This window comes from Otolemur garnettii, unplaced genomic scaffold, assembly GCF_000181295.1.
Source record: "Otolemur garnettii isolate 467f Iridium unplaced genomic scaffold, OtoGar3 scaffold00042, whole genome shotgun sequence".
Taxonomy (NCBI): Eukaryota; Metazoa; Chordata; class Mammalia; order Primates; family Galagidae; genus Otolemur; species Otolemur garnettii.
This window is the reverse complement of record NW_003852437.1, coordinates 11,476,931-11,491,092: the sequence shown is the minus strand read 5'-3', so window position 1 is coordinate 11,491,092 and position 14,162 is coordinate 11,476,931. Positions and strand designations below refer to the sequence as shown.

General features: G+C 36.7%; 1 protein-coding gene across 4 annotated transcripts in view; it reads right to left on the bottom strand.

Annotated features, from left to right (window-relative positions):
- The window catches only part of BCLAF1 (BCL2 associated transcription factor 1), a 34,798-nt gene that overhangs the window by 14,589 nt on the left and 6,047 nt on the right, over positions 1-14,162 (bottom strand). For all 4 annotated transcript variants that reach the window (XR_002773545.1, XR_002773546.1, XM_012805456.2 and 1 more), the window contains exons 2-7: positions 12,809-12,911; positions 9,847-9,960; positions 6,409-7,320; positions 4,563-5,228; positions 4,256-4,425; positions 1,739-1,844 (exon numbers count right to left, since the gene is read on the bottom strand). Coding sequence is in view for 2 of the 4 variants with exons in the window: in XM_012805456.2 (XP_012660910.1) it covers positions 1,739-1,844; positions 4,256-4,425; positions 4,563-5,228; positions 6,409-7,320; positions 9,847-9,950 (1,958 nt within the window). In the remaining 2 variants the exon portion in view is untranslated. The remainder of the gene's footprint in view (positions 1-1,738; positions 1,845-4,255; positions 4,426-4,562; positions 5,229-6,408; positions 7,321-9,846; positions 9,961-12,808; positions 12,912-14,162) is intronic.

Here is a 14,162-nt window from a genome sequence, read left to right as displayed (position 1 = left end):
AAAAAAAAAAACAAAATTGAAAAACATGGCTCAGTGCCTGTGGCTCAAGCCACTAAGGTGCCAGCCACATACACCTGAGTTAGCAGGTTCGAACCCAGCCCAAGCTTGCCAAAAAACAAAGACGGCTACAACCAAAAAATAGCCAGGCGCTGTGGCAGGTGCCTGTAGTCCCAGCTACCTGGGAGGCTAAGGCAAGAGTATCACTTAAGCCCAAGAGTTGGAAGTTGCTGTGAGCTGTGATGCCATAGCACTCTACCCAGGGAGACAACTTGAGGCTCTGTCTTGGAAAAGAAAAGAAAAGAAAAACACCTGTAATCCTAGCACCCTGGGAAACTGAGGCTGGAGGATTGTTTGAGGTCAGGAGTTTGAAAGCAGAGCATGACCTCATCTCTACTAGAAAACATAAAAAATTAGCCAGGTGAGGTGCACATCTGTAGTTCCAACTACTTTGTAGGCTGAGGTAGGAAGATCACTTAAGCCCAGGAGTTTGAGGCTGCTTTGAGCTATAACACCACTGTACTCCAGCCCAGGCTACAGAGCAAGACCCTGTCTCAAAAGAAAAGAAAGAAAGGGAAAGGGGAGCAAAGTAAAGTAAGAAATAGGAAACAAAAGAAAAAATGAGCCAGGTACAGTGGCTCATACCTGTAATCCCACCGCTTTGGGAGGCTGAAGCAGCCTGGGCAATACAGCAAGATCCTGCCTCCACCAAAAAAAATATGAAAAAACTAGGCAGGCACAGTAGCTCATGGTTTAGTCATAGCTGTTCTACTCAGGAAGGTGAAGGAGGAGGATTGCTTAAGCCTGCAATGGGCTACAATTCCACCATTGTGTGTGTATATGTGTGTACACCAGGGTCTTTATTGTCCAATGGTGGAATTGGACATTTCCAATTGTAGCCCATTGCAGGCTTAAGCAATCCTCCTCCTTCACCTTTCTGAGTAGAACAGCTAGGACTAAAACATGAGCTACTGTCCTGGCCAGTTTTTCATATTTTTATGTGTATATATAAAATCAAAAGTATTCTGATTAAAGTTCAATATTACTGAGTGTCAATCATGTAATACATTAAAATACCCTCAACAAACACATATGAATAGGATTATTTGCTCCCAAGTAGTCTCTTCAATATTTGTACATAAATTCTGTGTACTTTTGGTTTTATTCTGTGCCTTTCTTTTTTAAGCTATCATCATCTGAAACTTCCCAGTGCTTCCCTAGCAGTTATGTCTGAAACTACAGTGTGTGCTAAGAAGATACCCTATAGCCAATATCACTGTCACCACCACCCTACAAAGTGAATGAAAAACCTGATATCCAGAGATTAAATAACCCGTTCTTGCCTGACTTCAATGTTTATATACTCTTTTCGTGAAAAACAGTTCTACCTCTCATCAATCATTTTTAGCTCACGGACTTACCAGAAGTAAATTCAAAGGTTAGTTAGGTATCTACCCCACCCTATCCCCCTCAAAAATAAATGAACTGGTAACTATTTAATGCTATACTGCAAAATGGTGACCATTAGTATTTTAAGTCCAAACAATCAGTACAAACCAAGTAAACTGAAAATTAATTATAAAACCTTCAAAACTTAGAAATATACTTGTAAGTACAAACAAGGTATAATATTAAAGTTTTTATTTGTATCATAACGATGTTCACAAACTTCCAATATAATCTTATTTAAAGTGTCTTCCCATCACAACATTTTTACATACCAATTCAACAGTACAAATACCTGTGTATCTCAGGGCTCTTTTGCCGGGTACTATGTTCTTCACTGGCTTTCTGATACGAGGTGAATCGCTCGTTTAGGGTCATTGCAGATGATTTGAAGTATTGCTCTGTTGATTTAGGAGAAATACTGCCCAATTAGTTACCTTTACTTTAAGAAAGATTTTTCATTTGTGACAGAAGGGCATGTAGCAGGTGAAAAAAAAAAAAATAAAAATACTCAAGAAACCTAGCAGAAGAGAGTCAAGTATTACAAAGAACTCCTACACTTTCTCTTTTAACTAACTTCCTGTACCCGGTAGTTAGCAGGTAGTTCCCAGGTAAGGGACTGCAAATTCCTCATAGGTCTGTGTCAATACTACAGATAATCCAAGAATGATTAATAGAATACATCAACAGTCACTAATTTTATTCCACTAATGTACAACTTTCTCAAACAGAACAAAAAGGAAACAAAGTATGTGGATATCTTTGTACCTTGCTAATATGAACCAATGACATTACTTCAAGTAATCGTTTGCAGAAAACAAAAATTAACAGACAAATATGGAACTACAAAGCTGGTCTGAATAAACTAGTTAGTCTCATTGAGGACTATGCTGACATATCAACAGAAATGGATTTAAAAAAAAAAACTGAATACTGTCATTCAACTGAACAAAATTATTTTGAAATCCATTAACATTCACTATTCCAAAAATCTGGCATCTTGGCAAACCTGACAGTATTTGCTATTTTTGTCTTGTTTTTCTTTAAACAATTTTAAAATTAGTAATATCAATACTGTTTAGTTTTTAAACCAGTTCTGATATGCTGTAAATGTAAAGTAGACGTATAAAGTCATGAGCTATGAAATGTTACATTATGAAGCAAGCTATCTGCTTAACAGGTCAACATACATCTGTGTCAACTTACCGCCCAATATCCAGCACATGTCTCATAACCAATCATTAAAACTTGAAACGGCCACTACAAGGGTAGTGCCTCAATCATAATTCCATGAAACCCAGGAATTTGAGCTAGCAACTCAGTTTTTATGCCATTTTTGCCAGGAAGACAGAAGATTCAACTTTGCCTGTATCTTTCAACAGCTATTTTACTTTGAAACATGGATTTTGCCATTTCAAAACATATTCCAGGACCTAGTTACAATGAAAAAGAAAACATCACTGGGCATTTTCAGCTCTATATAAAGAAAGAGCTGTTCAGATCGGTTGCATAATACCAATTATGAAACATAACTACAGTTCTTTTAAAAAAGGAAAAAAAATGAAAAATGAAAAAATGTAGCAAAACCTGATCTCAAAATTCAGCAATAAATTGTAAAATGTGGAGACAGGTCAAAAAAAGGTGAAAAATTTAAAAATTGTTAACGTATCCCATTTTATGTACCACAATAGTATGGTAGTAAACTGGTTCACAAATCTACTTACAACCAACTAGCAAAACTCTTTTGTTATCATATTTAAATAATTACAGCCAAAAAGAAATCCGTTAACTATTCACTGTTTTGATAAGCGCACAAAGAACTGCTGGTGACTGGTTTATTAAATGAGTTGTTTTCATGTCAAAAAACAAATTTTTCAAAGGGAAGGAAGAAGCTTTTAAGACCAATAGCCATGGAGGTTCCTGGGAAAGAACCTGTTCCATAGTAAGCTGCCTTTTAAACACAAAATTATGAAAACAAAACTTTATCTAACTGCCCAAAAAGTCATACTCTAAAACCTTTGAAAATTACTAGAGATTTTCAAAGTACAGTTATATATTGGTGAAAAATAAAAAAATCACTACTTTAGTTAAAATGAACATCCTTATCTTTAGGACCTAAAGAATTATTATAATTATTATCCTAATTAGTTACTACCCATGTAATCACTAATATACTTTTAAGCTTCTTGGACTCTTTCCCCTTTAAAAATCCTAACTAAATTCTCTTCTGGTTTAGTCAACACCACTTGGAAATTTGATAGCAAATGTAGCCCAAGAAGAAAGTTAATAAATATGGCTTTCCACTAGTTTCACATTTCTTTTAAAGTTGGAAAAAAACTCTTAGTAAATAATATCCAGTAACATTATTTCCTCACTTTGTTATAAATCTATGCCAAGAGTACAATTATCCACAAGTTATAGCCATGCAACAAAAGATTATCTGCAAGCATCCTGCACTTCAAATACACTATGATGACATATTTTCAAAACACTTTCAGCATTAAATAAATCTACATCATGCTTTATCATGATACAGATTTGTAGAGTACATTTTAACTAGCATTTTTATCACTTTTTTGTATTAAGTCATTTGTACATAGATCATAAATAATTTTGATCACTTTTACCAAATAGCTCAATGGGTCTCAATTCTACCACAACTGGAATCCTTCACAAAACACTACTTTTCCAAATTTTTAATTGATACATACCTACTAACCCTGAGGTACACTACTTATTAAGCATAAGTAATCATTTTTTTATTTGCAAACAAGAGAAATTTAATTCACAATACTAAACATACTAAGCATACCTTTAACGTGATGAACCAAGGACACAATGTGTTGAATAAATGACTCTGAAGTGCTTTTGCTGGCCTGTGGCAACTTTATGTGGTCAAAGATGGATCGGAATTCTTGCTCCTTCTTGACAGAATGGACAAGTGTACTAGCAAGTAGCCTGTCTTTAGTCAAGGAAGCAGGTCTGGAACATATCGATAACACACACACAAACAAAATATACCACTGGTTTGAATATGAAAATGGTATGTTCAGAAAATAAAATAATTAACTAGAATATTAACTACCCATAGATTATTTAAGGTATCAAGATGGAATTACCTGTTAGAATCATCTAGAGGAACAGGTGCCATTTTGAGTTTGACTTCAGGACGATGAGAATCACTAGCTATCATTTTGATCCTAAGTGGGCTCTCCTCTCTGAAGGTAGACTTTTCTCGTGCATCCAGATTCTTATGTAGAGGGGGACTGTAATCAAAGAGGTCTTTGAGCTTTTCAGACTTTACCTGCTCAGGTGACTGAGTTTCTTTCTTTACTGTTATTCTTTCAGAACTTTTGTCTTCTTCCTTGTGCTTATCTTTTGTAGTGCTAGGCCTTTCCACAACATATCCAGTCTCTTTAAGTTTGTAATTTTTTTCTTCTCTAAATCCATCACTTTCTCTATTGCCTTTCAGTGAAACTTTTGACTTGTACTTGAGTCCTTCCTCCTCTGTATTCCGGTGAGATGCAGTTGCAAAACTTTTACCCTGGTCTGCAAGAACTGACTTTCTGAACTGTCTATAATCCTCTGTCTCCTCTGTGTCATCCCCTTCTGAATCATTAAACTTTTGTTTTCCAGACTCTTTATCACTGAAGTAATCTAGAGCTTCCTGATCTTCCCATTCTCCCTCTGCCCTCCCTTTCTCTGATCCTTTCTCCTTTGGAGCCTCTTTATCCCTGGCATTACCCCTATCAAGCAGGAATACTCTAGACTCTTCATCTGTGAACCTGTGAATAAGCAAAGAAGAGGACAGTAACTCTGGATTGCATTCACTGTAGATCATTTGCATATTTAAATGTTACCCAATACCATGGAACCAGCAATGATTGAAAAAATAACACTACTGAAAAGTGCATTCTCAAGATTTCACTTTTAAAAATCATTGAAAACATCCATATAGGACTCCTACACTGATTTTTTAAAGTAAATTTACATATTATTTCCTAAAATTGAAAAGTAAAGCCATCCTCAGAAACCTGTCCTATTTCCAGTCTACAATTCAACACAAACAAATCCAAATTTCTAGTGGCAGCCTAAGTTTAATTTTTGAAACTAAAAACCATTAATAGATAATACATATAGATGTTAGAATTCTACTTATACTCAAAATTTCAAACTATTTCACTTATATCTTATCTATTATTAAGAGTTCGTAAGTACACTTCAAAAAATTACAAGTATTTAATACTCTTAATCTGAGTCACAAAATAGTTCATATATGCTTTGCTCTAGAAAATGATTTCTGGCAATACTAAGTAGAACTAAGTATCAGTTCAATAAATTCTAGGGTATACAGTGCTAAATCATAAATAGCCTTCTCACTCTACTGTCTCACTTAGTTTACGTAAATCACACTAATCAACCAATTTTCATTAAGTTTGTTAGCAACTCTCAGCAACAATTGAAGTCAGAATTCAAACAAATTATCTGTTTAAAATGTCAGTGAGAAATACCATTATCTTTTCTATAGCCAAGGAGAAATTATTAAATATAGACAGCGGGACAGTTTATAATGCCACACACAAGTAAGAAAGTGTAACATAAATACATTATTTCTTAGGTCACATTCTAATGGTGAAAAGAACAAAGTAAACTCTCAATGCTTTGACACACAATTTCTAAAAAAGTTCTCAGTTTTTAACAGTACATTAGTTAAGCATGAAACTATTTAATGTCTCATATTTTTAATTCTAGACTAAAAATAGATAAAATTAAAAGGATTATAAATTAGTTTTCATTAAAACATGCAGGTTCTAAAATGTACTAGATATGAGAATTTGGAATTACAACGAAGCAAAGTTATGAGTAAAACCAGTTGGCTAAATACATCGTACCACCACACAATTTCACATCTTCAAATTCCAAACAGGATTCGAAGACAATAAACTTCCAAATTTTATTTTTTACCTTTTTAAGAACTTTCCAGTCTTTGCAGTTTCCTGATCTCCACCATCAGGATAAAATGATGAACGTCCCCGTCCCTCATCTCTTGGCGCATTCTGTGGTGTGATTGTCTTTGCAGGACTTCTTCGTGAAGGGATGTGATGAATTGGACTATTCTGAGAAGGACTGTATCGACTAGATCCATTTCCAACAGAACCAGACCCAGATCTTTCAGGACTATGCTGAATGGAATGTGAATGCTGAGAGGGGGTATTTTTTGCAGAGTGTACTGTACTGAGCATAGGGGCATCAGAGCAAGATGAACTCTGACTTGGTGGTGTAGCAATAGGTGAAGGACTGTGTGGTGATCTGGGACTATTATCATAAGCTGAAAGGCCAGGCCAAATATCACCCGATGTGGCTGATGACTTATTAAACTCATCAATAGATTCAGATGGATCATGTTCAAATGTATCTTTCTGTTCCTCCTGTGATTTACTTTTCAAAGGACTCTCTTCTTGGGCTTCCCCTTCAGCTTTTTTGGTTTGTTTTTCCTGAGACCCTCGTCTTTTAGAGACAGGAGATTTGCTATATGGTGATGAAGAACGAGAAGAGGACGATCTTGGAGACCTAGAGGATCTGTATGACCGGCGAGATCTGCTTCGGGATCTTTGAGAAGAAACAGATCTTCTTTTTGGACTTCGGGAACGTGAACGACCTCGTCTAGGACTCCTAGAATGCCTTCTATTCCAGACAGGTCTATAACCACCTCGATGATATCTACCTCCTCCTCCTTGATAATACCCCCTACCTCTTCCTCTGTACCCATAAGGTCGTCTCATTCCTCTATTGTTTCTGTAATCTCGACGATAATCTCTAGAATACATACGATCTCTACTACGAGACCTTGAATATGTTCTGGAACGAGACCTAGAACTAAAAATGAAATAAATATCACTGCAAGAAAAATATTCTATCCTACTGTTCTAAATACTTCTGGATGAATATAACATGTAAATAAATTGTAACACAAAAATACACATTTTTCAAAAAATTCATTTGTAAAAAAAGTTTGCTGTTTCAAATCAAACAGCCCTAATGTAAATATTGAGAGAATAAAGGCCTAATGAAGAGACAAAAAATGAGAAAAAACTGTTCAATAACAATATTATTAGCAAAATACAGTACATCAATACAGCAACTTAAAAGCGACAGTATAAAATACTTAATGGCATACCATTATGTATAGATAAATGGGGGAAAAGTTTCCACTGTATCAGTCAGGTACCATTTATTAAATACATATAATACAAAGCTAGGCCTCAAAAAAAAATCATAAATAATATTAATCCCATTTCTTTTGGGGAGGAGGGGTAAAGACAGGTTTCCCTCATGCTGGAGTGCAGTGGTTAGATTCTTAGCTCACTGCAGCCTTGAACTCCTAGACTCAAACTATCCTCTTACCTCAGCCCTCCCAGTATCTGGGACTACATACAGACAAGGACTATCACTCCAGGCTATTTAAATTCTTAGTAAGATTACAGTCACTTTCATTTTCTTTTTCTTAAAACGGAGTCTCACTTTGTCACTTGGTAGAGCGTTATAGCGTCATAGCTCACAAGCAACCTCAAAGTCTTGGGCTTAAGTGATTATCTTGCCTCAGCCTCCTAAGTAGCTGGGACTACAGGTACCCGTCACAATGCCCAGCTACTTTTTTTTTTTTTTTTGAGACAGTCTCAAGCTGTCGCTCTCAATAGAGTGCTATAGCATCACAGCTCACAGCAATCTCAAACTCTTGGGCTTAAGCGATTCTCTTGCCTCAGCTTCCTAAGTAGCTGGGACTAGAGGCGCCTGCCACAACGCCTGGCTATTTTTTTCTGTTGTTGTCATTGCTGTTTAATAGGCACGGGCAGGGTGTGAACCTGCCAGCCTCGGTGTATGTAGCCAGCCCCCTAACCACTGAGCTTTGGGTACCAAGCCAACGCCTAGCTATTTTTAGAAACAGGGTCTCACTCTGGCTCAGGCTGGTCTCCAACTCTTAAGCTCAGGCAATCTACCCGCCTCCACCTCCCGGAATGCTAGAAGTACAGGGGTGAGCCACCATGCCTTACCTCACTTCCATTTTCAATTTACAGTGTCTATTTCTTATACTAAGTATTATTATGTGAAGAAAAATATCCAGGGCAGCACCTGTGGCTCAGTGAACAGGGTGCCGGCCCCATATACTGAGGATGGTGGGTTCAAACCTGGCCCCAGCCAAACTGCCATAAGTAAATAGCCAGGCGTTGCAGTGGGCGCCTGTAATTCCAGCTACTCGGGAGGCTGAGACAAGAGAATCACCTAAGCCCAAGAGCTGCAGGTTGCTGTGAGCTGTGCTGCCACAGCACTCTACCGAGGATGACAAAGTGAGACTCTGTCTCTTAAAAAAAAAGTAAAAAGAAAAATATCCAAAGTTAATCATTTTTAAACAAAAGCATGAAATTACTCTTTTGTTATAATCCAAAGAATCAGAGAACCTATAAAGTAATATGCAGAGATCATTTACTATTCAAGTACTTTTTATATTCATCAATTCCTCTCTTGACATTATGGATAAATACAAAGAAATCCACCATGTTTTACTAAAATCCAGAGGTAGATTAACTGTATTTCTTTTCTTTTTTTTTTTTTTTTTTTTTTTTTTGAGACAGAGCCTCAAGCTGTCCCCCTGGGTAGAGTGCTGTGGCCTCACAGCTCACAGCAACCTCCAACTCCTGGGCTCAAGCGAGTCTCCTGCCTCCGCCTCCCAAGTAGCTGGGACCACAGCTACTCGGCCACAACGCCCGGCTATTTTTTGGTTGCAGCCGTTATTGTTGTTTGGCAGGCCTGGGCTGGATTCAAACCTGCCACCTTAGGTGTATGTGGCTGGCGTCTTAGCCACTTGAGCCACAGGCACCAAGCCAATTAACTGTATTTCAATCCAAGATATGCTATTGATTAGTCTACAACTTGTACAATTCTCAATTCTCCAACTCTTAAAATGAGGATAATAAATCCATTTTACAGGGTTGGAGTTTTTGCTTTGTTTCTGAGACAGAGTCAGGGTCTCATTGGCACCCAGGTTGGGACACAGTGGCATTATCACACCTCACTGCAGCCTTGGAACTCCTGGGCTCAAGTAATCTTCCCACTCCAGCCTCCTGATTCTAGGCACCCAGCTAATTTTTTTTTTAATTTTTTTTAAAATTTTTTTGTAGACAGGGTCCTCCTATTCTGCCCAGGCTGTTTTCAAATGCCTGACCTCAAGCCCCAGCATCCCAAAGTGCTGGAATACAGGCATGAAGCACCTGCCCTGCCCTAGAGTCATAGGGGTTTTTAAGAATAAAATATATTAATGAGTTTAGCACTATGTCTGTATATGGCACTCAACAAATACAACCTGATATAATTATTAAAAGAATTAATAAAAGTATATTAATTCACCTGTATCGCTTCTTTCTAGAATGTGATCTTGATCTTGATCGAGAACTAGACTGTGATCTAGACTTTGATCTTGAAGAATGTGATCTAGAATTCGAGCGACCCATTTCCCTTCTCCTAGTCAAATGAAAAAGCAAAAAAGGTTAAAATCAGAATACAACTGAAGAAGTTTCACATTATATATCTGTTCTCAGGTACAAATTCAAAGTTTAAAGTTTCTCGAAGGATATTACACATCATTATCATTCTTTCAATTGAGTATTTAAAAAACAAGTCAATTATCCCTGACTAAAACTGTTTTCACCTGCATGACAGATTATACTGAAGACACAACAGAAGATTTCTATGGACTGCCCCACCTATGTGCCTCAATCCAAAAGGGCAGCAGCTGCAGAAGCCAGAAAGAGCAATGATATCAGACTGCAGCAGCATGTTAGATGTTATTCCATGCCCAATACAAATGCCTACCTCTCCTGTAAAAAAGATAAATAGTATCAGAGTATTACAGATAAGGAACCTGAAATAAAGAAAATACAAGTGGCACAATACTGAAGAAAAATAAACCTACCAGACTGTCATCATAGTGCTTTATGGCCTTGAAATGTGGCTAACCTGACCACTCCATATATACAATAGTGCCTGGAGTGGTTTCCTAGTAGAATAAATGTCACTAAGTCTCTGAACAGCTAGAGCCATGGCTCTGCTCTCAGTAGTCATGACTTCAGAGTAACAGTGGACTTATGTGATAATGCCTAGTTCACCCTGTAGCTTTCTGGTAAGAAGACAAAATGATACAAGATAAAGAAACTGGGAAGATTTCTGTAAGAGAGAGATGTTAGAACTACAAGAAAAAGAAAACTTGGGCACCAGCATTTTAACTTTTCTAAACACTATATGATATCTAGTGCTATAATCAGACCTCATTGGGTACAGAAATCAGTAACTGCTACGACTTATTTATCACACCTACTCTTCACAAAGTTGAAAAAATATACATACATAGCATATCATTGCATACATATCCCCAATGTCCTATTTTCAACTTTTCAATGATTTGTAGGCCTATACAGTCCTAGCTCCCAAGTTAATTTTTGCTACATGTTAACTATTTCCAAATTTCCATTCTTACTCAAAAAAGTAATCATTTCCATAAAAATCATCTTACTAAACTTGTAACAGCCTGCAATTTCCACATATTTAAACATTATCTCCTGCAACCAGATATCTTTGAAGGCACTTATTTTACCTACTCAGACTTTGTTCAGTATAATAAAACAGTCCTTGGAGATATAAACTGAATTACGAAAAAGGCAATAATAATGTCTGCATACTTCCTTCTCAAAGAACATAAATAACAAATTCAAGATATTTGAGATAAATATGTATTTCAAAATAAAACATAACTATTCTCTAAAAGACAGACTATCACCTTTGTCTTCTACTCTTACTCTTCTTCTCAATCCCAAGTGAGCAAGAAATACATAAAGACAGAAGTAAAATATAGGTTCAGGGTTCAAAAAGGTAGAGTAAGAATTCCACAACACATATGAAGTTAAGTTTAGTACTAACAGACTGAGATTTGATTGATACCTGGTAGAACACAAGACAGATTTCATTTAGCAAATTTTGTCATTTTATTTGACAACATAGTGCAATCAACAAAAATAACATTTACAGTCCATAAAATAAGGAACCTAGACTACTGGAAATTGACACTCTATAGCCATCTAATTTCAAAATACCACACCTCCCAAACTCATTAAAGAACATAAATATGTAATTTATATTCATTATAATCAAATTTATTCCAATAAATAAGATTTTTATCCCACTCTGAGATAATCAGACACAATATAACAAACAACAAACCAGAGCTACAAACATTGTAAAATCCCAGCAAAAGGCAAAATTCATTTTCATACTGTTAAATGAATGCATTGTCCAGAACTTGGATATTTTTTAAAGCAGCAAATTTATTTTTAAAGGTTTGAGTTTTGCTTTGTTATTGTTTTTTTGTTTTGCTTTTTGAGACAGAGCCTCAAGCTGTCCCCCTGGGTAGAGTGCTCACAGCAACCTCTAGCTCCTGGGCTCAAGCAATTCTCCTGCCTCTGCCTTCCAAGTAGCTGGCACTACAGGGACCCACCACAACACGCGGCTATTTTTTGGCTGCAGCTGTCGTTGTTTGGCAGGCCCAGGCTGGATTCGAACCTGCCAGCTCAAGTGTATGTGCCTGGCGCCCTAGTCGCCTGAGCCATAGGCGCTGCCAAACCTGAGTTTTGCTTTGTTAATATCCACATCTAAAACTTCAAAATGTGTGGTAAGAAAGTATACCTATCAATAGTTAGAATTTCAACAAATCTGGATGTTTTTTCTGCTCTCCTGCAGAAATATACTTGGGGAAAAAGCTAAGAATATGGCATTTAGACTACCGGGATTCAAATCCAGGAACTTCCTTAGTTATGTGACCTTGGGCAAATTCCTTAAACTCTCTGAGCCTCAGTTTCCTCAACCATAAAATGAAGTAAAAAGCAGTACCTATTCCATAGAATTGTACTAAATGAATTAACACACATAATTCACTTAACATAATGTTTGGCATATAATAAGCAATCAATCTCAATTACTTTAACACCAATATTATGTAACTCCTCTTATTTACAGAAGGAAGATGGGTTAAGTAGTAGAGATTTTGGTTTTGTTTTATTTTTAAATAGTTTTGTATGTCCTAAATGTTTTAGTAGATTATGTTTATAGAAGTAGAAGTGGATATAAAACCTAAAAGTAAGAAAAATAAAAAATCCTTCTCCTAAAACTAAACAGGATTTACTTCATACAAGCCAACAAAATAACAAAATAAAAGCTACAGATCACATCACTTTTAATTACTCCAACTAAATTATCATTTCAGTAGTCACATTTCTCAAATAAATCCAAACTGAAAGCTAGAAAAATGAATGCTATTTACCTTGAGTTTGTGCAGGATCAAGAAGTCAAGTGAAGTCCTTGAGAAACTGTAAAATCCTTCCTGAAGATAATGCTCTGGGAAATTAAACTCTAAATTCAAATTCCTAGCAAAGATAAAAAATATTGAGTTTAATTCATGCTAAATTAACTATGTACTATGTCCACTTTTAACATATTGGGCATAGCAATGAATGCTAATAATGACACTTACACTTTCAGGGAAAGGGAAGCTGAGATAGGAAACAGTAAACTTTTAATCATAAAAGCTTAAAACTGTGGCTCAAAAGGGTAGGGTATCGGCCCCATATGCCGGCGGTGGTGGGTTCAAACCCACCTCCAACCAAAAAAAAAAAAAAAAAAAAAAAAACAGCTTAAAATGGAACTTTTGGCCAGGCATGGTGGCTCATGCCTAAAAATCCTAGCACTCTAGAAGCCCCAGGACTGGAGCTCAGGAGCTGAAGACTAGCCTAAGCAAGAGAGAGACTGTCTCTACTAAAAACAGAGAGAAATCAACCAGGTGTTGTGGCACACATCACACCTCCAGCTACTCTAAAGGCTAAGGCAAGAGGAAGGCTTGAACCTTGAAGTGTGAGGTGCAGTGAGCTATAATGACTCCCTGCACTCTAGCCAGGGCAAGAGACTGTCTAAAAACAAAACTACTCAACTTTTTAAATCACAATGCAGTAATGCATCATCAACTGACATCATCTTAACTTTTTAAGACTTAGATGCTAATTTTAGCAATTTGAGGTTAAGAAAATATAGATATGCTGTCGTTTCATCAGAAAGTCCCAAGTAGCCAATGGCAAAATGTATGCCATTTTGGTATATTGAAACATATCGTGTGGCTAGGCTCTGTAGTTCAAGCCTGCAGTCCCAGCTATTTGGGAGACTGAGGCTACAGGATTTTTAGCCCAGGAGTTTGAAGCTGCAGTGTGCAATAATCCCACCTCTAAGTAGACAATACCTTCTATCTAGCAAGGACAACACAGTGAGACCCTCCCCCATCTCAGAAAAAGAAAAAAAAGTATGCTGTAATTAATATATTCATAATGATCTGACTTATATTAACATCTAACATCTAAGTGACACGTTCACTTTAATGCTCTGCTACTTATTCTCTCTTAGCACTTCCTTTCATATAATTTAGTTTCATTTAAAACTGATTTTTAAAATTCATGTGACTGCCATCACAATAACTCTAAACTTTGTGCCTAAAAGCATTTTGATACGTGTACTTGTCAAATAAAAGAACAGTCAGCAATGAAATAAATCATCCGGCTCAGCACCTGTGGCTCAAGCGACTAAGGCGCCAGCCATATACACCTAAGGTGGTGGGTTCGAATCCAGCCCAG